Source organism: Rhinolophus hipposideros (genome assembly GCF_964194185.1).
Source record: "Rhinolophus hipposideros genome assembly, chromosome: 17".
NCBI lineage: Eukaryota > Metazoa > Chordata > Mammalia > Chiroptera > Rhinolophidae > Rhinolophus > Rhinolophus hipposideros.
The window spans coordinates 38,229,914-38,255,506 of NC_138063.1; the positions used below are offsets into that span (position 1 = coordinate 38,229,914).

Genomic DNA, 25,593 nt, shown 5'->3' on the forward strand with positions numbered 1-25,593 from the left:
GGTACAATCTTTTGTATAAGTCAGCATTTGATCAGAGAACACTAGGGATGACAGAACACAGCATTATTACAGAGATTTGGTCTTACGTAAATGTGAGCCTGATCAAACAATTTATGTTCAGTTGCTGACTCTGGTGTCGGGCCTGCACCAGGTTTAGGTGAAGCCAAAAGCGAGGGTGTGGGGGGAGCTGAGGAGCGCCACTGCTCCCACGCCAACATGTGTGCGCTGCAATAGCTCCCAGTATCCCCACACTGACCTCCTAAGAAGAAGAATATGGGTGTAGTTTCACTTCTGACTTTCAAAATCAAAATGCCTCATGGCCCACACTAATCAGGAACTATGCAAGAAAAAGAATTCTGGGAAACAAAAAGAGCTCTGGGAAACTACTATGTTAGTTAATCTGACACAATACAAATCCATCATACCATCTTTGTTTGTTTGTTTTTAAAAAACTCTCTTGGATCTACCTTGAGTTTTAACTTCTAATCCATATATCATTGCTTATTTCTGCTATCATACATTCAATTTCTAAGTGGTCATTCATTTTTTTTCTAGTAATTTTTAAAATAGCTTTTTATTTTTGTTTCAATATGGTTGCAATATATTCTTCATCGCTCCACATCCCCTACCTCCCCCAGTTTCCTTCTGCTTCTTCATGCTTTGTTTTTCTTCCATCTTTCCCTTTTTATCTTTCATGTAAGAGGCTTTCCTCAAATATCTGGTTTCCCTGCCAATGTGTTTATATTTAAAAGGCACTTAACTAGTAATATTTGAGGCCTCCTCTTTTGGCTAGTTTGTTTTTGTTTTGTTTTTTTTCCCCCAGAAAGAATGCTTCTAGTCTCCAATCTAAGTCAATTTCAACTCAAATACCAATGAATACCCTCAGTGCTGTTCTCTCCTCTCTTCTTTATTCTTATATATTTATATTGTTTTCACTCCTTTACTAACATTTAAGGGAATCTGGGAAGGAGGAAAGATAAACCCATAATGTGCAGTTCAACATATTTCCAGGAAGTCCCTGAAGATAGGTGACAGAGTTAACTTTTAAATCTCTGGAAAATTTAAAAGAGCCAACTAACATTTAGATTTATGTTTAAGTCATTAATGAAAAAGGCAGATTTATTTAGGGAAGTGTGAACAAAATAAAATGTAAAAAATATATATCTTGGCTTCTTTATCTAAAGTAATAATAGCATGCTCTAAAACCTAATGAATCTACATGATATTTACAGAAAGTGTTAGATGATAATAAATCTGTTTAAATCTGTAGTAAGTCAGCTGTAATAGATAACAATGCACACTTCAGAAATTATGGTTCCCCTGTAGCCTGGCAAAAGAGAACCGAGAGGTAAAGAATGGCACTGCCTGTGCCCTCAAGGACGTGAAGATTAAAGCTGTGCCCTTTCATGTCAATAGCCTTTTAGTTAAATTACTATGCACTTGCGGGAACGAACAATCACCCATAGTAACAACCAGAAAGAGACAAACGTCTTTGAGAAATTCTGTTTGTCCCCTAACAGAGGTTAAGCCACTGAATTTCCCCAAACCATTTCAGGCTTAATATTTCGATTATAATCTACTAATATCCTCAAATGATGAAAACTACTAAATCTGGTAAATAGAACGACATTGATGTAAGGTGATTCAAATACCCATAAGAATTCAACTTGGTTCTCTATTTCAAAATACACACATATCTAAGTTATGAAAAAATTGTCCATCAATAATTTTAATACTTAAATAAAGTTTAAAAATTCAAGAATTTCCCTCATAGGGTATTTTAGAGGTTGTTCAACACTTCTACATCACATTTCCAGATAGAAAATAGAACCTCAATCTTTGAAGAAGGCACACAGGCATGGCAGATACAATAAATGAGAAGTTGCAGTAACTGGAACATTTAAAAATATTTGATCAATCTGTTGCTAACAAGGGAATGGAAAAATTCACATTCACACAGTGGTGGAAACTGGCACAAACATTTTGGAAAGCATTGTGGAAATATCTATTAAAATTTAAGATGTGCATACCCTTTGACCCAGAAGTTCTCTACTTCTAGAAATCAATCTGCAAAATAAATGAGTACACGAAGATACAGGATGTTCACTATTTATAATAAACAAATGAAAACATTCTAAATGCCTATTAGTGCATCAGTAAATTATAGCACAAAAGTATGTACCAGTATGGGAAAATGTCCAAGACACACTCCACAATTTGTAGAATTGTACTTTTAGGAGGATCCCATTACAATGATTAACATCAAATTTTCTTGATACGTATCTGGGCTCCTTTACCTACTAATTGCGGAACTCTAGAAAAGTAACTAATCCTCTGTATCTTAATTTTTTCATTTAGGGAAAACAATAGTATGATCTTAGAGAAGAGTTATGAGGACTAAAGATAAATACATTCTAAGTGCTTGATAAAGGTCAACTATTATATATGCATTATACACACACACAACTGCATTAGGTTGAACTATATGTACTTGTCGATAAATACTCAGTAGGTTTTCACCTATAAAAATGGTAAGTTTATATTATTTAAACTGATACATACATGGAAATTTTTCAGAAAGGATACCCAAGAAACAGGAGCTGTTTTTAATACTCTTCTACACCATTTAGACAGTTTCAACATGACCAGAGTTAAACATTCTTCTCTCCCAAATAAAAACCTATCTACTCTACTCTCTTTGCTTGAAGTAGTACTATCTTAAAAGCATGGCAGACATGGGAGACCTCCTTCTTCCCTCCGCAAATCATTTGTTGAATGAGCAATCTACCTTCTGATAGTGCTCTTCTAGGGGGAACCCTTTCCATTTCAGAGAAATTTAAAGACTTAAGAATGCTGGCAGTAGAAAGGATCTTAGAGATTATATACCTAGGTAAATTCATGCAAGCTTAAACACTGTCAGAAAAGTTATCCCTGAAATCTAATCTAAATACTGTATTTCAAAGAGCTCTGGTTTTAATAATTCTATATAACTATCCTTAGGTAAAGATGGGTGGAAATAGTGAAGAACAGTCAAGAAATAAAAACAAAATATTTTCTGACAGGTACAAAGAAATGTGTGGTGTGCTCTGAGAAGGCCACCGCAGGCCTACTACTCTGGAAGCTTTATCCTGTACCATGCTGCAATAATTCTTGGAAAGGTAATAATGGGGAAAATAATTAAGTCCAGAAATTCCTAATACCATTCTCTCTGAAGAAGACAAAGCAATGGATTCCATCTCACTCTGTCTCCTGACTTTTCCTCTTACCTGATACAGACACACACAATAACTATCAGAGTATCCTCTGCTCTTGGACAGAACTATCACTGTCTTTGCAAGATATCCCATCTTCCCCCAGACTTCATTTTTGGCTGTGAGCAGGAAGCTGAGTGCTTTCTGTGCGTGTTTTAAAAAATAGATGCATCTCAACTTTTTCTGTCTGACTTATTTCACTTAGCATAATAATCTCAAGATCCATCCATGTTGTCACAAATGGTACTATTTTTCATCTTTTCTTATGGCAGAATAGTATTCCATTGTGTATATATACCACATCTTATTTCTCCAATCATCTATCGAAGGACACTTTGGTTGTTTCCGAATTGTACACCTAAATCCTATGTAACTTTACTAACAATTATCACCCCAATAAACTTTAATTAAAAAAAATAGATGCATCATTACCTAGCACTTAATTAGCTGACTTTCACTTCCCAGAAGGAACACACAATCCAAGCACAGAAATAATGGGAGGGAGAGAGAATACTGTTGGTGGGGAAAATGGCTATTTACTACACAGATTTCTTCAAAAACTCATGAGGTAGTTCTGGGACTCCATTAAGTAATTCTAATGAGTAGCTAGGACATCCTAAGACACTGACAGTATAATATTAAATCATAAGGAACAGGGAGAGGATGTTTATGCTACTAACTAACTATGACTGATAATTTTTTTCTCAGATATACTCAAATTAGTTGCATGGTCAGGTGATTTCTGTCTGTCTATTAAAATGACTATAGGTTTATTTTTTCATACGAATGAAAGGAAATTTTTCAAATAATAGGCACTCAATATAAATTTGCCAAATTAATACAAATTATTCCTTATCTGTCTCAAACCCTCTCATACACTTGTTATGTAACAAAACTCAAGAAAATTTTTTTCAAAACACTATGCATTTAATTATTTTTACTGCCTTAGCACTGATTCATAGATAACTTCTGATTTTTCTTCAAGTATGTCCAGTTTATTTCCTAAAAAGGGCTGTATTTTCTACATAATTTTTAAAGTTGTATATCTGGTACCAAAAATAATGATAGAGTGAATTTTTGAATCCTGAGATATCTTTACCTAAAATGAGCTAAGCCCTAATGATATGCTTTGTTTTTCAGAGGACCAGGCATCTAGCAGAGCAGAACCACCTTTTTTTTTCTTTTCTTTCTTTCTTTCTTTTTTTTTTTTAAACACACTCAGATATGCCAAATAACAACAAAGAAAACAGATGGGAAAAATTGTTAAAACTCTTCTGTTTCCTTAATAGCATCATCATGTATTTCTTTATCCTGATTTTTAATTGTCGTTTGCCCCTAATTTTCTGAAAACTGCTTTCCCTCTGCCCATCTCATCCTCTTCCCCCCCACAAATTAAACAAACTAATACTTTAAACACCAAATCAGAGCTAAAGGGAAAGGTAAATTGACACAAAAGGTAGCTGCTAAATAGATACTAACAAGACCTTAAGGTTTATACAAAAAGTTCTAACAATACCTACAACAAACTACTGTGGGATACTATTTATGGCACAGGATTTTTCAAAAGTTCATCTCTTTTCCAACAATCACTCTTCTGTAAGCCACAGCATGAAATATACCTGACAGTAGAACTTAATATGTTATTCTAAAATGGTCCTTCTTTTTCCCCTATATTCATTAAGTTTGCTCATAAAATACTGCAATAAGATGATTTCTATTATTAATCTTATAGTGAGACCATCAAATATAAATGGTTAGGAATATAGACTTAGGGTTCTGCACTAGAATTTTTTATAGATTCTATCCAAATATTTTCCTAGTTAATAATATTTAAAGAATGCTTGATTTAAAAATAAATATTTACAAGAATGCCCAAAATAAAATGCCTTATTTTTAATGCACACAAATAAAAACGTATAATACAGAGAAAACACACTTTAGGAATGGACCCTTAACCGTGGGGAGAGAGAGCAAAACTGTTATCAATATCTGACATTCATCTCTGAATTAAAATTCTAACTTCTCTGAAATTAGAATTGATTTTCAAATTTTCTAATGTATCGCTAAACAAAGTTTCATAAAAGCCCTTTCTTCTCTTATCGCCAAGAGTTAGAATTATACAGGGTAGCATTCTAACCTGCTTCTAGATAGAAAAAGCATATACTTACCCACACGATAATTTCTTTGTTTTGGTTAGTAAATGAACACTATTTTAAACACTACATACTAGACACATGAGTATTATAAGCACAGCTGATTTGGTACTGTAACCGCTCAATTTTTAAAGAAATATAAGGATTTTCAAACCAATTGAATAATTTAATGATCTCAGGAAGCCTCATTTGTTTGTAAAAAAGCACTAAAACTAAAACTGCATGCTGACATTCCAAAACTTGCACTTTTATAGCTCCAAAAATCACTTTTATGTCTAATGATATTATTTTTTAGATATGTTACATGGTTAAAATAAAACCTATCTTTATAGTCAACAAAAATTGTTATGAATGTTGGATCATTAATAAGTTATATGAACTATTTGAATGTATTACTAATAGGAAAGAAAAAAGGATGCTTTCTAATCCAAGGATCTAAAATTAGTGCTGGAAGTAAAGTTATTAATGTGTTAACATTCCAAAGTACCCCGAACACATCACCTAAGCAATATATATATATATATATACAATACATACATTCGTAAATACGTAAATATTCTATATCTTATTAAAGTATCTGCATAGCTTACATTAATTTAAAAACTAACTTCATATACATATCTATATGTATATATTCTTATATGTAAATTCAAATCACAGCAGTAAATTAAGGACAAATTCAAGTACTCCAAGTGGTAAATTTTAACTATTTTCCTCCCTTAAAACCAACAGGCTTATGGTATAAATATTTGGTTCAAAATGATAGCTGGTACGTGTTGCTTTTTGCCAGGATAATGAGGAGACAGTAGCTGATGTATTTCAACTTTACCAAGACTTCTGAGGATACCGAATTTAAATCTGTAAGAGGTCAGTTTAATATATAAATTGTACAAACAGATCTTTTCAAGGATATATGGCAGTTTTGCTTTGTTTTACATAACAGAAAAAAGCACTAAAGGATGAAGGTCTATAACTAATTTCTCCCAAGTTTTTATTATTTTTGATTTATTACATACAAAAATGGTAATTTATAAATGGTAAAGGTACTAAGCTTAATCTGAATTTTACCAGTTTTTAAACCTCCATCATTCTACTCAGCCTTCTAAACTGAAAGCTCTCCCCTTCAGTATAAAAAAACCTACATTTGAACTAAGAAGTTACTCTTCAAAGAACTAGACTGTACCTCTCTCCCCTCTGGGATTACATGCTTATTCTAGCAAATTTAAATTAAAAATGTAAGATTTTAGGTTCCCATCTGTAAAGAAAGGAACAAACAAAAACTAAAGCTTCAGTTTCCAAGGTAGAGAATATTAAAAATATAAATGGTTTCACACAACATCGTCTTTGTGTTGTGAGGGAATAAAACAAGTGACTAAAGAGCTTTTAACAATCTTGACTAATACAATTTGTTACTAGAGGGGCAAATATTGCAGGTTTTGCAATTATTTTTAACGTTTTAAACCGCAATTACTTTTGCACCAACCTAATAAGTCAGAAGTAGTATTCTTAAACACTGAAAGTGTTCTCTATAGTTTCCTGTTTTTAAAATATTGCCTTTAAAGTTAAAACACCTAAGTAAATATCAACAAAAAAGATAGCAGTCTTCTGCTAATTTCAAAATAAGGATTGTATTAAAATGTTACCAGCTCGTTAAAGAAATGGATGTTTTCAATTCAGGTCATCATTACTGAAAGTATTGGCTGTTGAATAATTCAGCAAAAGCCTGAACAACTATATAAGCTTCAAGTTCAGAAAATACAGGAAAACACACATGGCTAAACTCTCAAAACTGAAGAAGCACCAAGCAAACAGACAAATATATTTATATTCTCAAGTTAGAACACATCTGGTTTGAACTTAAAAATAATTTTGCGTTTTGATGCTGACAATCATATGAACAGATTTTTATCGCTGTTTTGAACACTAACAATACATTTCTCTTCCCCACCCTATGGACTTTCTTAGATTCAAGTGTGTAATCAATGAAAACGCTTAAAACTCTCTGCTTATAAACCAGAAAATGTGTAATGTTTCCGAAATTTCTGACAAATTCAAATGAGACAGAGAAGCAATGCTCTAGAGAGATTAACGAGTAACATTTCAAATTCACTATGGATCATTAATATTAGTTATAAAATACTATTAAATGCTAAAATAATGATACTATTATGTACTATAATGACAACTATGACCAATTTATTAAGCCTATCCTTTAGACCAGGAAGTAATTAAGCACTTTACATAATCCAACCCTTAAAATGTTATAAGGCAGGCATTATACCATTATACCCTTTTTCCAGATAGGGATAATTGAAGTAAGAGGTTTAAAGAACTTGTCAATGGTTATAAAACTTAAGCGAGAAGAACCAAACCCAGATTTGTCTGAACCCAAAGCACATGTACTTATCCCACATGCTACTATGCTTCCCACAAAACAAACATTTAACAGAACTGGTTGCATAATGCTACCATATAGAAAAGTAGGACGGGAACTTAGCCATTCCTGAACTCTTTCTCAAAGGTGTTATAATATTAGAAATAATATGAACTATGTGAATGAAAAAAAATACAAATAACTATTCTTGCCCCAAAGAAAAAAATATGCTAACTAGGTCTATTTATAGGAATAGGCTTAATGATGAAATAGCATGCCCCAGTCTTAATAAAATACTTACATATTTCTACACAGATAGACCAAAAATAAAGGGCAGTGGGTCATCCTGTGCCAGAAAAGTAGAAACATAAAAAAATCTACTGGACTAATTTTACCATATTTTTGAATATGCAGTATTAAATTAAGATTTGGAATCTTGAGGACATTATGCTAAGTGAAATAAACCAATCAGAAAAAGACAAATAATGTATGATTCCACTCACATGAGGCATCTAAGTAGTCAAATTCATAGACTCAAAGGGGCATGAATGGTAGTTACCAGAGGCTGAAGAAGGGGAAAATGGGGAGTTGTGCTGCCAGATGAAAATGTTCTGGAGATCTGTTGCACAACAATGTAAATATGCTTAACACTACTGAATGTACACTTAAAAATGGTTAAGATGGTTAAAAAAAAAAAAAAGATTTGGTACTAATACATAGCCACAAATAGATATACATAAAGGGGTTAGTCTTGCTGCACTAATATAATAGCTACTAGCTGCATGTGACTATTAAAATTTACATTAATTTATAAAAATTAAAACTTTATTATACAGCGACAGCCATATGTGGCTATTCAGAACACCAGACACAGAACATTTCATCACAGAAAGTTCTATTAGATAACACTGGCTCATAGTATACAGAAACAAACTCAATACATATGGGAATTTGTATTCAACACAAAACTATGTGTGATAAAGGTGGCATTTCAAATCAGTGGGGAAAGAATTCCTGAGTAAACAGTGTTGGGATAATTTGCTAGTCTGCGGGAGAATGAAGATGAACTGAATAGAGATAAATCCATATCTCAACTCTCATTCAAAAGAAATTCTGAATGAATCAATGATTTGTACTTCAAAAGTAAAATGATAAAAGTACTAATATAATTCTAATTAAGAAAGGTACAAACTTCCAGTTATAAAATAAATAAGTCCTAGAGATATAAAGTACAGCATGGTACCTATAGTTAATAATACTGTTTCATATATTTGAAAGTTGCTAGGAGAGTAAATCTTAAAATTTCTCATCATAAGAAAAAAAAATTGTACTGTGTGATGATGAATGTCAACTAGACTTATTGTGGTGATCATTTTGCAATACATAAATAGTATATGAAATCATATTGTACATGTGAAACTAATATAACGTTATATGAGAATTACATCTCAATTAAAAAAAAAGAAAGCCTTTCTAATAAATACACTGAAAGCCCAGAAAACAAAAACAAGACTCATTTCTAAAGGAGGGCAAAAAAAAAGACTTTTAGACGAATAATGCCCAAATTGAAAGAAAACTGGGGGTGGGTATGGAATATTCCATTTTCTTAATCAATTAAAAAATATAACTCAGTAGAAAAAAAAGTGAATTGAAAGTGTCACTATACATAGGAAAAAAACCTTGGTTTTACTCATAATTTAAACACTATTAAAAATTGCATTTTCAAGCACAGATGGCAAAGATAATCCCCAGTGTTAATGAGAGAGTGGCAAAATAGGCATGGATGAGTGTAAAAATCGATACAACTTAGAGGGCACTTTAAAACTATTTATCAAAAATCAATAGCAACAAATAACACTTATGAACAAAATCATATTGACTCTAGGACTGACTTTAAAATAACCCAAGGAACACAAACCTTACCTGAGGAAGTTGGTGTGGATATCAGTGAAACAAGATTAGGCATAAATTGATAGTAGTTGTAGCAGGGTGCTGGGTATACAGGGATTCATTATACTATGCTATCTTTATAAATGCTTTTTCTATTATGCAAACCCCTTAATTCAGGAATTCCATGTCTAGGAATTTGGCCTAGAGTTACTTGGACAAGCATACAACAATGTAAGTACAAGGATGTTCAATGAGGCAATAAAAAACATGGAAACAACCAAAATGCCCATCTGAGAACTGGTTAGATAAATTATGTTTATGTAAACATAGTACGGTCATCCCTCGGTATCCATGGGGGATTGGTTCCAGGACCCCCACAGAGAGATGCTCAAGTCTTTTATACAAAATGGCATAGTATTTGCATACACATCCTCCCATGTACTTTAATAATCTCTAGAGTACTTATAATACCTAAATGTAAATGCTATGTAAATTATTGTTATCCTGTGCTGTTTAGGGAATAATGACAAGAAAATGGTCTGCACACTTTCAGTACAGATGCAACCATCGTAGGCCTAACTATACCATACACATCAACAATAACATTAACATTTTCTTTAGAATATTTTCAATCTATGGTTTGTTGAATCCGAGGATATGGATTCGGCAAATACAGCGGGCTGACTGTAAATCATCCTTTTAAAAGTATGGAGGTAAATTACATGAGAGAGATTATGGAAAGGTGGGAAAATCTTAAAGGCAGAACAACAGGTATAGATTTAAGTAAAAACAAAAATGTGCATTTGTGAACCCATATGAGATACAAGCCCACATTCATAACCAAATTCTATAAGGCTATGTCAAAATCTTAATGGTGGTTACAATTGACTGAGCAGGGGATGGGGTTCTGGAAATCTGTAAGGAGTAAACATTTATCTTTTTTAAACATTTTTATAACTGTGAAACCTTTTTTCTTGCTTATGAACACATTGCATTAATTACATTTATAATGAACAACAAACTGGATTTTTAAAATCTGTCCTCTACTGAGATGATTGTCCTTCATGTTAAGGGTCCATGTTAAGGGTCAATGCTAGGGGGGAGCTTGTCTCAAAGCACACTTAAATTTTACAGAGCAGAACAGATAAGCTGTGGATCTTACTGCTGACCCTATCTCTGGACTCTTATGTACCTCTGTCTCAGCCCCGATGATCAACTGAAAATCTAACATGGTATCAAATAATTGTTCTAAAGACGTGAGTAAGAACCTTCATGGGTGTTAATCAAATAATTAACGATATTTATTGAGTATATATGTGCCTAGGTCTGTGGGAAATATAAAAAAATGGGATTACAGTCTTGCTCATGAAATTTAAAATCTCAAAGAAGAAAAAATATGCATACAAGGAATGGAGAATAATTAATGCCATGCAAACATATTATGTGCTCAGAAAAGCAGAAGTCAGTAGGGGAAAGAATAGTCAAAGTTCATGGAAAAAAAATAAGAGGGTAGATTCAATCTTAACAGACAAACTGGATTTAGATACACAGAGGGGAGAAGATTACATAAAATGGCTAGAAACAATGCACAGAAATAAAAATCTGAGATAGTGAACTCACTATGACTAGAGATGGGGGACAGAAAGAAGTATAAAATAACTCATAAGTAGGAGTAAAGTTCAAGGCAATACACTTCTTTAAAATGAGATAAAAAATAAGATTTTATAAAATAGGCAAAGGCGAGTTTTCAAAAGCATTTTACAGTAATAGCATGCAAGGGAGGGTAAACTCTTTGCATGTCATTGCTTCCTTTTGGCTTGCTTTCTTGACACGAAAAATAAAATAAATATTATTTCAATACCTCATTTCCAGGCCCAGATTCTAGTGGTCTCTTCTTCCTTGGTCCAATAGCTGCAAGAGCTGTGATGTTAGCATCTCTGTGCTGTATCTGTGCGAGCTCCAGCTGTTGTAACTAGAATATAGAATGAAAAAACAAAAAGGAGTATTTACACATATTCTCAGAGGGAGGAAGAAACTGATCACTAAGCCTATGTCTGTGTTCTTCACCACATAAGTTACAGTGTAAAATAAATACTCGATTCCCCTAAGAGGTAAAGGCACATCATTTCCTGATTCATTTACTACAACAAACTTTTCAGTCCTGAATCTCTAAATTGAAGAGGCAGAATTTAGGTAAGGAAGAAACAAAGAAGAGAAAAAGAAGGAAAGAAAGGCATTTAGAGCTTAATCTCTTTGTTTAAGCACAGGTAAGAAATGACTGAAGAATTGAACAGTAGATTGCAAAGAAAATGGCCAAACTATTGTCAAGCTTCTCAGATTCAAAGAAAATTACTTAAAAAATAAAAAGTTTTTATATTTTACAGTAAATAGTTCTATGATTTTATAAAGCACTTCCCTAAAAATTAACTCATTTAACTCACAACCACAATGAAAAGTACGTACTGTTATAATAACATGAAAATTATAAATATACTATTATTTTTTTTTTTTTAACTAGGAGACAGTGAGGCTCCTAAGAGGTTAGAAAAACTTCGTAAAGGTCACACAAATAGAAAGTGGGAGAAACAGAACTCAGAGTCAAATGTTCTCATTACAACCCTTTTCAATGCAGCACATTTTCTCATGGATTTACTCTATTATCTTCATGCCAAAAATCGAACGTGAGTTAGTACTGTTTTGCTGTATACTTTCATCATATTTAAACCAGAATGACCAAATCTGCAAGGTATAAGTTTTTAGCATGTAAGTACTAAATTTTCCAGGGGTACTTATGAAAGATACCCTCTAAAAGTCAGATAAATAAAACATTAAAACTGAAAAATAAAAGCATGAAATATAGCATCATTTAACCATGACAGATAAGTGTCAAATGGTATTTAAAAAGAAAAACAAGGTGAGGAAGTCAAAAGAAAATATCACTACACAGGTCCCCAAGCTTTTCCAGAAGAGAAAAAATGCTCAATTCCTGTTAAAATCTTATTACTATGGAGGGTAAGGAAGAAAGAACCTGGCTCTGGTTGCTAGACAAATATTCAAAAAAGATCAGACTCCAAGATTGTCAACTGGAAGTAATCTGCTGGGGAACCTTACATGTATACTGAGAATATTCTTTTTAAAAGAGCACCAATCAAATTTTTAACATATTAAAAAAAAAAAGAGCAGGATGAAAACAGAAAATAGTGTGGTGATATAGGCAGCTCTAGGAGATACAAACTAAAGATCATTTCAGATTATTTTAGACAATGACAAAGAATAAGCCATAGGTAATTGAATCTTTAATAAAACAGAAAACACTTAACTAAAGAAAATAAATTAAGAACCATTTTCCCATTTCCCACTGTGTAATGCCCACAATTACAGGGCAGTTACCAGTCTTTTAAATTGCGTGTTTCCTTATATATAAATTGCTAGAATAGAAAACTGTTTCAAGAGTTGTAAACCATCTTTTATTGATGCTGGCATTTTTAATAAAATATATAATTTTACAGTCTGATGCTGTCACATTCTGAAATTCAAGGTGACAAAATATGATTTTAGTTAATCTACCCTGCAGCACAAATCAAACAACAAGCTATATTTCAAAGTCATTCCCTGTAGACAAATGCTATTTGCAAGACAGTCACACCAAATAAAAAGTTTTTAAATTGACCTCTATGTTCAAATCCTCTTCCTATGTAGTAAAACATTTTCTCCCACTCTGCAAATTATACTTTAGTTTTCTGAAATCTCACATACAATGTTATAGAAAATTCTGTAAAACCCTAACAAAAATGAAACTGACTATAGTTTTGGTTGGCTCTATATCTACAACACTTTCTCAAAAAGAATGTATCTTGGCCAGCACAATACAGAAAAACAAGCATTTTTAACTGGAACAGGAGGAATTTCTGGGCATTAATGCAGATTTCGCATACACCAGTGGGCCAAGATGACAAGTTCAGTTCAGTAAAAACAGCCAGCAATTGAGTTAGAGGCTTGGAAACAGGATTGCAAATGACATGATCATCTACACAGAAAACCTCTACTTGGCTACAAAAAAAACCTAAAAACCAAAATCCTCCTAGGTCAAATTAATTAGTTTAGCAAGGTTTCAAAACACAGGTCAACATATACACAATAATATTTCTAAATACCATTAAGGTACAACTGGAAACAAAAATTTTTTAAAATGCCACTTATATAATAGCTCCCCTCAAAATTAAATATGTATAAATCTACCATGTACAGGTATTTGTATGCTATAAATCATAAAATGGAAATGAAAATTGAAAAAAAAACCAAATAAGTGGAGACGTGCTGTGTTCATGGATTGCAAGACTAAACATAGTAAAGATTTCAATTCTCTCCAAATTGATCTACAGATTTAACATAATTCCAATAGGTTTTTATAGTTATGAATAAGTTGATTCTAAAATTTACATGGGAAGGCAAAGGAACTAGAAAAGCTAAGTCTGTTTTGAAAACAAAAGGGAAAATAATTGGAAGAATTACATCACTCAATTTAAAGAACTGTAAGGTTACAGTAATAAAAATAATGTGGTATTAACAAAGAATAGACACATAAATTAATAGGACAGAACAAAGAATTAGGAAGTAGATCCACATAAATATGGTTAATTGATTTTTGACCAGGGTGGAAAACAATTCATTTGTTGAAAGTATTTTCAACAAGTGTTGGAGCAACTGGACATCCACATGCAAAAAATATCTATCTTGACCTCACACCTCACAACTTATACAAAAATTAACTCCAAATGTAAACTATAAATTATACTTCTAGTAAAAGGCAGAAGAGAAAATCTCCATAACTTGGGGCCCAGCAAAGAGTTCTTAGACGTGACACCCAAAATGGGTCTAAAAAAATTTATTTTTTATTTAGTTATTTTTTAACAAACTGGGCTTCATCATAATTTAAAACTTTTGTTTTTAAAAAAGATACAGTTACGAGAATGAAAGGACAACCAAATTTTACTTCTCCTCTCCAATCTATATGCCTTCTATTTCTTTTTTCTTGCCTATTGGACTGGCCAGGATTTACAATATAATGTTGAATAACAGTGATAAAAGCAGACATCCTTGCCTTTTTATTAATCTTCGGAAGAAAGGAGTCAGACTTGTCACCATTAAGAATATTAGTGGTAATATTTTAATACTCGTACTTGGTTTGATAGATTACATATACATACATTGAAATTTCCTGACAATATTATTTTGCTTTCAATTAAACATATTTAAAAAACTCAAAAACAGAAGAATAGTCTATAATATCATTTCTGTTACTTTCTTCCTGGTATTGAAAGTTTTCCTTTGGTATTATTTCACTTTATTCTGAAGAACTTTCTTAAGCAATTCTTTTAGAGTAGGTTTGCTGGTAACAGATACTACTCATCTTCCTCATCTGAGAATGTCTTTATTTCACCTTCATTTCTGCAGGATATTTTTACTGGATATAAAATTCTAGGTTGGTTGACAGTTCTTTTCTCCCAGCACTTTAAAAATATTTTACGAGGGAGGTGGTAGATGAGGGTTAAAGGGATCAATTATATGGTGATGGAAGGAGAACTGACTCTGGGTGGTGAACACATAACATGATACATAGGTGACGTACGTATTCCAGAATTGTATACTTGAAACATATGTAACTTTACTAACAATTGTCACCCCAGTAAACTTTAATTAAAAAAAAATTTTACTACTTCCTTTTGGTCTCCATGGTTTCTGAAATCTACAGTCATTTGAATTATTGTTCCCCTATTAGAAAGGGATCCTTTCCTAAGGCTAGTCTCAAAATTTTTCCTGTCTTTAGTTTTCTTGGATTGATTATGATGTGACTTAGCCAGAGTTTCCTTGTGATTATCCTGTTTGGAGGCTGACCAAGCTTCTGGAATCTTTAGGGTTATGGCTTTCTCTAAATTTGGGGGTAAGGAGGGTTTATGCTTTATTTTTTCAAAAAAATTTTTAGGAACTGCCTCTTTCTCTTCGTCTGAGACTTCAATGACACAACTGTCAATACTTTGATCACTGTCCTGCAGGACTCTGAGGTTCAGGATTTTTTGTTTTTTAATTTATTTATGTATTTATTTGTTTATGTTACAGTTGGCATTCAATATTACTTTATATTAGTTTCAGGTGTACAGCATAGTGGTTAGGCAGTTATATATAATTTATGCACTGATCCACCTGAGTAGTCTAGTATAGACCTGGCATTATAAATAGTTGTATGATTGACTATATCCTCTATGATGTACTTTACATCCCCGTGACTATTTTGTAACTACCAATTTATATTTCCTAATCCCTTCACCTTTTTCACCCAGCTCCCCAACCTTCCTCTCCTCTGGAAACCAACAGTTTGTTTTTTGTTTCTGAGTCTGTTTCTTTTCTGTTCGTTCATTTATTTTGTTCTTTAGATTCCACATATAAGTAAGATCATATGGTATTTGTCTTTTTGAGTCTGACTTATTTCACTTAGTATAATACTCTCTAGGTCCATCGATGTTGTTGCAAATGGTAAGATTTTATTCTTGATTATGGCTAGATAATATTCCAGTGTGTGTATATATATACCATATATTCTCTACCAATCAATTTAATGATGGGCATTTCTGTTGCTTCCATACCTTGGCTATTGTAAATAATGCTGCAGTGAACATAGGGATGCATATATCTTTTTAAATTCATGTTCTGGATTTCTTCAGATTGAAAATAATCAGAAGTGGAATTGCTGGGTCATAAGATAGTTCTATTTTTAATTTTTTTGAGAAACCGCAAAATGATTTTTCATAGTGGTGGCATTAATTTGCAATCCCACCCACAGTGCACAAGAGATCCCTTTCTCCATATCCTCAAAATCACTTGTTGTTTGTTGATTTATCGGTGATAGCCACCCAGACAGGTCTTGTGCTTTTTTTCCTTTGCATTTCTCTGATGATTAGTGACGTGCCGCATCTTTTCATATGTCCATTAGCCATCTATATGTACTCTTTGGAGAAATTTCTATTCAGGTCCCCTGTCCATTTGTTCATTGAATTACTTTTTGGTGTTGAGTTGTATGAGTGTTTTACAAATTTTGGATATTAACCCCTTACCAGATATATCATTGGTGAATATCTTTTCCCATTCAGTAGGATGTCTTTTTTTTTTAATGGTTTCCTTTGCTATGCAAAAACGTTTTATTTTAATGTAGTCCCATTTGTTTATTTTTATTGTTTCCCTTGCCTGAGGAGATAGATCAGAAAAAATATCAATAAGAGCAACGTCAAAGACTTTACTGCTTATGTTTCCTTCTAGGAGGTTTGTGGTTTCGGTTTTATATTTAAATCTTTAAACCATTTTAAGTTTATTTTTTAATATGGTGTAAGAAGGTGGCCCAGTTTCATTTTCTGCATGTGTGAGTAAAGTTTTCCCAACACCATTTATTGAATAGACTGTCTGTCTCTATCTCACTGTATGAGGTCTGACAATTAAGTTTGTGAACTGGCCACCATGTGCTTACACTGGCAGCACTGTACAAATAGCCGGTAAGGTTTCGTAACCTTGGCATATCATTGTTCACAGCTGGGTTCCTGTCAACGTGTGGCGGTGTCTTCCTCAGTGGTGTTCATTATTATTTTTCAATGTTTTTGTGTGCCATTGCGAGAATGTCTGAGCTTGAATTAGAGCAACGAACAAACATTAAATTTCTTGTTAAACTTAGCAAGAGTGGAAGTGAAATCAGGGACATGTTAGTCCAAGTTTATGGGGATAATGCCATGAAGAAAAAGCAGTGTATAAATGGATTAAACGTTTTGGTTATTTTAGACTATTCCGGGTCCCATGAAGTCACCAGGGTGGAGTGGAATTCACTAGGCAGTGAAGACTCAGATTTGGCCATGTGGGAGAGGGCCAACACAGGAATGATGGCACCTGCCTGCCCACTGCACGGGAGCAGGATTCTACACAGGGAAAATGGTGGCTGTTCCTCCAGTCCTCACCCTGAGGTCATGCAACTCAGTTTCTCCCTGTATGTCATTGATGCCTCCCAAATCATTGTCCCTCCATCAGAGCTCAGGGTGAGTGCCTGTGAGCAAGTCTGTGTACGAACCCATGAAGAGGATGTCTGGGTTTCCTGCAGACTTCTGTCCCAGTCAGATGTTGTATGGGTTCTTCTTCCCGGCAGTGGTACTCCAGGCTGGGGAGGCCAGTGTGAGGTTAGGGTCCCCCGCTGCTCTGGAGGGAACCTCTGTGGTCGAGATATCCTTCCTTATTCTCAGCTGCCACATGCAAGTATTTGGCCAGCCTGTTCCATGTCATTGCCCATCCTATAAGTCTCAATGTGGCTTCTTCTTTATATTCTTAGTTATAAAACTTATGATCAGCCAGACTTCAGATGGTTTTGCAGGTTGATTGTTTTGTAGTTTAGTTGTTAATTTTAATGTGGTCATGGCAGAAAGCAAGCTCAGCACTGATCCACTCTGCCATTTTGGATCGCTATGTTTTTCTTTTGTTAAATCTATTTTCATCTCTGTTTTTCAGATTAGGTAAATTCTATTTATCCATCTTCAAGTTCCCTCACTCTTTCCTCTGTGATCTCTTTCCTGATATCCAGCCCATCCAGTGAGTGTTTTATTTCTATTGTCATTTTCAGTTACAAAATTTCCATGTTAGAACTTTATTCTTTATATCAGCTACTTTTTTGCTGGAACTTTCTATTTTTCCAATCATTTCAAAAGTGTGTGCACTTGCTTCCTGAAGCATTTTTACAGTAGCTACTTTAAAGTGTTTGTCAGATAACTCTAACATCTGTACCATCCCGGGGTTGGCATCTGTCCATTGTTTCTTCCCATGAGAGTTGAGATGTTCCTGGTTTTTCACGCCAAGTAATTTCAGATCATATCCTGAATATTTGAATATTATGTTGCAAGACTCTGGGTCTTCTTTAAATCCCTTGGAGAATGTTCATATTTTTGTTTTAGCATACAGAACAGGTCAGTTAGGTTTACCCCGCAAGTTCAAACTTGACTTCTATGGTCTATGACTCCAACGTCAGTTCAGTTTTCAAAACCTTTGCAATGCTGTTTGGATCTGTACGAAATATGTGTCACTCAGTGGTCAGTTTAGGACTTGGCAATGGTTTGTTAATTCAGTACTTAAAAGTCTTTGTATGCTAATTACAATCAGATTTACATACGACAAATGTGTAGCTCAAGAGTACGCATAGGAGTTTAAAACAATGACATGGGGTTGCTTTCCTGAGCTATTCCCTTTCCACAATCTTCCCTGTAATTTCTGGTTCCCTGGAGCTCCTCTTTATAGTACTCCAGCCAGTAAGCTGGAGCTTTAGTTATTATGCTTTGCTGCACACTTCAGTCATTTTGACCATGTCTAGGGTTAAGTGGCAGAAAGAATGAGGGAGAGGGGCAGGGAGTGGGAAGTGGAGAGATGGTAACCCTACACGTTGGTGCTATTTTGAATTCTCATCTTCTTCCACAATTTGCCTACTATTTACTTTTCAGAGCCCTCAAATAGCTGCTCCATGTACTCTGTCCAGGTTTTACGGATGTATTCAGTGGTAGAGACAATGTGGAGTGATTTTACTCCATTTTCGCTGGAACTTTTAAATGCTAGTTTAACCAGAATTCTGACAACAGGCTTCTGTTATATTCCAACTAGACTTTGTTTAATAAAATTCAAGCCTGCCAGCTCACCTATAGCAGCAAAGAGAACTAACAGACTTGGCATATTTTTTGAGAGAACCCTCACTCCTTTCTTTATAGCTAGCATAAAAAGCAGAAGCCTTCATTTCCTTTATTACAGTACCTCTGATATCAAGTAGAGGTCCCATAAAATTCAAGTCAGTGTCCTAGGGCACAACAGAGCAATAGTACTTGAAGATTATTTCATCCCTGGTGTTTAGTAATTGTCTCTGTTCGTTTTAAAGTACAACTATAGTAGTACTGACTTTAATCAAGACCCAAAACACATTAATAGATTACCTTAAAGATCACACAAACTCTCAGAGGTAAAGTTCAACAGAGGTACTTCTTGATGCTAAACACACAGTTTTTAAGAACAAAACATATTGAAAAATAACAATTAATGAAAACAGAAAGCAAAAGCTTAGGAAGAATCAGAAGAGCTAAATGAAGAGTGAAAAAACCAAGAGTCATAGAGCCAACTCTCAACAGATACAAAGACATATGTAACAGGAAGGATGATATTATCTAGACAGTTATGACAGACAGTATGGAAAACCCAAAAAATGTGTTTCTTTTCCATGCTTAAGAAAGGCAAGATATTTAAAAAAAAAAAAATGCAGCCACTGAAAGTACAAAAGACAACAAAGAACTGTCCATAACAAATGATCCAAAAATATGATGTGGTGTCAATTTCAGTCGGATTTTGCTACAAACTTTTAGAAAGAGATAATAAGGTATAAAGCAAAGGAAAAGAGTGGTAAATTAATGTCTCTTCCAAGGATTATGTACGCTGTCCAATAAAAAATATATTAGCAGCAATGTAAAACAGCTAATGCTTCCAAATAGGAATATTTGAATAAAATCTAAAGAAATAAGGAGTTTTGAATTCAGCATACAAAAAATTAAGAATGATATCTTTAGATTTCACAATTAAGGTTAAGTATACATAGAAATAATAGTGAAAACCTACCATCAAACAATAGACATTTTTTAAATAATAAAAACTTAAAAAGAATTTTAGGTATGCTTTGGAAAAATTAATTGACCAAACTAAAATCTCAACCATACTTATAGTTACTTCTGAATTACTATAACTTATGGGGAAAGCAAGGTTAAATCCCAAAATATTATACTATAGAACACATAAACAATATCAGACCAAACCCTGTTAACAGATGAATCTTCAATCAAAAAAACCAAAAAAGCAAGGTATATATAAAAAAAATCACCACTCCCCACCCACCACACTCAAAATTCAAGGATACCACAACAGGAACACAGTTATATTTTTCAACCCATCAAAGACAATTACTACATAGACATTCCACCAATTCAAACCGTATTGGGTCTGATTATTTTTTTCTCCCAACCACAAAGGCTAGTTCATATATCAGGAGACTGTCCAGAACACCTGAGATTCTTGGATTTGAAATGTACACTCTGAGGCCTTGCTAGTCACCGTTTCTAATCCATCCCTATCTTTCAGGAAAATAGCATATTCCACATAATCTCAATTAGACATGTCCTCCCTTGCCCTTAAACATAATATTTGATTTATGTAGTGTTCAAAACAAATATATTCTGCTGTTTTCATATTAGATTACAGAACTTTCCCCCCCCAGTTCTCACCCTTACATTTTTCTCATCTCTCCTTTCCAGTCCTCTGGAAGGAAAAATACCTAACATATCCATGGTCATTCTCAAGTTTACATTTAAGAGCTTGGAGGCATCTATTTTAAATGGCATCTTTCTTATAGCTAATGTTTTGAAGCTATTGGTTTTTCCTCTTGTACCTCACCTTTCCTTAAATTATGACAACTGTATAACATAAGCAGAGCATGAATTATTACATTCTTTTTAAAATGCAAGGTACTTGAGCTAAGTTCAAAGAGGTAAAGCTAACTTCCCCAAAGTGATATCTAGATAATGGCAGACTGAATCCAGAATCTAAGACTCCTAACTTCTAGTTCAATGCTTTTTTAAAAAAAAATAATATACACCTCTTCTACCAAATGGGTAACATGTCTCTCAGACACACAGATCTTATACTATTAAAATTAAGGATGCATGTAACATTCCAATGAAGCTCTAAATAAAATATTATTTTTTCAATGTAAGGTACACCAATCAAGAGATACAATCAATAATAGTCTCTTATAAAAATATCCATTAAAGAAAAAAAACAAAACAGAAAACCTTAGTGTAGCTTTCCTGGTTCCAAGAGAGAATCTATTGAAATGGTAATTGGATGGTAAACGAACTATGCCAGTTCAAGACGCCAATTCTTAGATTCCCTAATCACAGTATTTTGTTTAACCTTCTATGTCCATTTAGTCAACAGAAAATTAAGTGACAGATTTCAAAACCCTCCTTCTTTCTCCTCCTAAGACCAATGATTCTAAGTGTGATCTCCAGAGCAGAAGCATCAATAGCAGAATCACTTGGAAATTTGCTGGAAATTCAAATTCTCAGGCCTCACTCAGACTTACTATATCATAAACTCTGGTGGAGGGGTTTAGCAATCTGGATTTTTACCAAGTGCTCCAGATTATTTTCATGCATGCCAGTTTAAGAACCACTATCCTAGACAATCAATGCTTTGAAATATCTGTATCTGTGTTTCTCTGCTACCTATACAACTTCTTTATAACTAGTCGTTTTAAGAATGTCTTCTCCATACTGTACTAATCTGATTGCTAGAAAGTACTTTTAATAAGAAATTTTTCATTTTTCCCTCTCCAGTGTCATGAGTTTTCGCTCACACAGAACTAGCATAAAGTTGAAATATAAATTGCTCTAATTTAATCACATTAAATGTCATGTTTCGCTGACTCCGTATCTTTTTAAATTTCATTCCAAAAATATCCCTTGACTTTTTCATATCTAAATCATATATTTTTCTAATCAGTAATGGCCCTTATTATGCGGTATCTTTTTTCTTGTACGATAACGCTTTATGGAGAATTGTACTTCTTAAGAGTTTTTATATTCTATATTTTCTATAAACAAAAATCCTAAATATTTCAGGGTACAAGTTTTCTAATCTGTTATGCATTTTAATCATTTAATACTTATTCTCTTGCAGTGTGAAGCTAATGTGCCAGCAGGTACATGTCTTGCTTTCCTTTTTATCTTTCTTTCCATTGTCTGATAACAAATGAAAGTGGGAATGCTAGGAACAATTTAAAAGTAAATGAATTCTTTGTCTCACAGATGCACTCAACTCACATTTCCCAAAGAAGAAAGAAGATATTCAAAAGGAAATAAGGGTCACAATATATATAACAAATGTGTAAGGAATCAAGATCTTTGAACTCCAAGGTCAGATGGCTTGCTCTGCAGAATTCTGGATGACGTGGTAAGCAAGGAAAACACTGAGGGCTAGATGGTAATCTAGGACACAGCACACATTTCACACAAGTCTGCAGCTGCATTTCACAAAGATCCGCCTGCTTGTTTGAAATTAGAATTTGGCAATTAGTAATCTATTTAAAACCTTTCACAAGTAGTGGGTGAAATGGAAGAACGTCAGTACTTTCATTTTAGGAAAGGTATTTAGGAAAACTTTTTAAAAATCAAAATTTAAAAGTATCAGCATTTAAAATATAAAGTTACAACAGAGAGAACACATTATTTCAGACAAAAACAGTAAAAGGGAAAAACCCCAAAATTTAGACTAAAATGCGTGAATTACAGAGATACCCACAGACATTTTAGACAGACAACAATACGGTTTTCAAATAGATAGATAACCTGTCAGGCCAGTAAGAACAGTAAGGAGCGGGAGCTACTGCAATGGATTGAGACGAGGCTGGAGGTAAAGCCAAAGGCAGTCTATTTTTTTTTAAGTGCCAAATGAAAATGACAACATTGGAAGAAGTCAATAGAAAAGAGGAAAAAAAATTATTAGACACGTTTATATAAACCGGCCCAATTTAAGTTTGTCCTTACACACAGAATAAAAGAACCAAATATCCTCTAAAAGTGGGTTAGTTGCTTTTTCCCACAGGAAAAATGATCAAGATCCAAACTCTAGTCCTTAACAGGTAAAAGCAAACATGGGTTACAAAATTATGCATGAAAAGGATTCAAATAATGATTTAATATTTATATGACAAATAGCATTGCTGAAACATTTCCCAGCATCAATAAAGGCTGAAACTTTTCTAAACAGTTCTTCAGAGTTCTACATTCATAAAATACTGTCATTAATCTATTTCCTATGACCTGCATGATAGGTAGGTAGGAAAAAGAAAGCAAAGCAGTTCTAAATCAAGCAACTGTAAGGAATCTATGCTAATTTTTACAATTGTACAAAGAAAACTTCCTAAATAGCTAAATACCACTCTCTCAAACCAAATCTTTATACAAAATCACAAACCAAAGCTTTATACTTTATACCAGCTTGATAACAATTAGCATATCCCAAATGATAATGTTACAAATTACCATACAAGAGAATTCAACTCTATAGTAAGATAGGGGGCAATGATTTTTTCAACTAGACAAAATATGGTATGCCCGCGTGTTTGATTCTAAATTACAGCCCCTTAGAACATTCAAGTTATTAAGAGATCCAGGGACAGGGGGATGACACAAAATGGCAATTTTTTCCTTATATCAAACATTTACAACTAATACAGCCTGCCTCTGTTGTTGGAATGGGGCCAATGTATTTGATTTGTTTTTTAATCAAGCGGATTCAAGATAGGAAGCAACTAGAAAACTTTCGAAATATTTTGGAAAAATTATATCGAGTCCATTTAATTTTGCTTTGAAAAAGAACTAAATGGAGGTGCAACGGAGAGAGAAAAACAGGTTTGGTACCACCTGCTCTTATTAAGAGAGCTGTTGTTTTTTCACATTTCCTCTTACAATTTTTTGTTTTAAATGCTGTCCACTGTTCATTCCTCAGGGAATACTGAAAAGCAATATTAAGAGAAAAATCAAACAAACCCATCCGATACAAACCTGAAGAAAACAATTAAGATCCAGTTGTTTAGGAAGATTTATGAAGGGGAAACAGACAGGATAAGATCTCTAAGGATAAAAGGGTGAACTTTGTGATATATATTTTCGAAAAAGGGGATTCAATTAGAAGACAGTGCATAAGCATCTTCTCAGCCCTTAATTAAATCAAAGAGGGCTATCCATGACTCAGAGCAGTAACAGGTTGCCCATCCCCAAATAATCTATCCTCAAGCCAGGCTTGCTTATAAAGGACTATAGGTCCAGTTCTCATATTAATTTTGTAGATATTTTTTAGATAAATTTTCCACTGGAAAGAAATGAGTATGAGAAAATTTTGCTGTTGAAAGAAATGAGTATGAGAAATTTTTGCTGTTGAATAAAATGTTTCTGGTTTCATTTCTTTTTAATGTTCTCCCTTTCCAGTTCTCCTCATCCCAATCCAGAAGCGCCCCCATCCAGAGTTCACATATTTTCCTTCATTTTAGTGAAAGAAAAACAAAAACAAAAACAACAACAAAACCCACCAGGCTGACTGTAAGAATCTTACTAGATTTCCATTTGTTTTGCCTCAGCTCCTACATTAATCCAAACAATAAGGGCCTTTAAAACATTCATAAATAACCAGCTGCTGCTGGCACCTAGGAACTGAATGCAGCAATGTTAAGCAACAACAAATTTCATAGTTCAAGAGGCACAGTTAAGAAAAAAGGTTGCTCAGGAAGTCACTCTTATTTAGCACAAAGATCCTTAAAAATTGCATGAAATCAGTCAAGTAACTATAGAAACCAATTTCTTCAGCTCCATATCACACGTCTCACACCTCAATTGTCTTTATTATTGTCTGCTGTCAGATCCTTAATCAGAAAAGTGAACAGGCTTGATGATTTATTCAGCAGGGAAAAGAATCTGTAGGTCAAGTGAAAAATTTCACACACACACACACCCACACACACACCGCATCTTCAACCTTAGGTACTTTCATTTCCTTCTGTTCTCAGCAGCTCTGGGGGCAACTCCAGTGAGATCCAATATTAAGGCTCAATTAAAATAAGCTCCAATTAGTGGAGCTTTTTTCTCTGGGGCTAGAAAAGTCAGGAAATGGATATTGGGAAATGTAAAAAGTCAGCTAGTGAGAGGAGGCTGCAGACATAAATGAACTTATTTGTTGATTTCTACAGTTGCTATGCAGAGGCCTCTGGGAGTAAAAGCTTAACCAGTCTAAGCTATAAACTAAAACCCCTGCAGCTAAACATGAA

At 33.8% G+C, this 25,593-nt stretch overlaps 1 protein-coding gene across 4 annotated transcripts in view; it reads right to left on the reverse strand.

Annotated features, from left to right (window-relative positions):
* The window catches only part of TAF4B (TATA-box binding protein associated factor 4b), a 108,747-nt gene that overhangs the window by 11,569 nt on the left and 71,585 nt on the right, over positions 1 to 25,593 (reverse strand). For all 4 annotated transcript variants that reach the window (XM_081078423.1, XM_081078422.1, XM_081078421.1 and 1 more), the window contains one exon: positions 11,530 to 11,640. In XM_081078423.1, the coding sequence (XP_080934549.1) occupies positions 11,530 to 11,640 (111 nt within the window). The remainder of the gene's footprint in view (positions 1 to 11,529; positions 11,641 to 25,593) is intronic.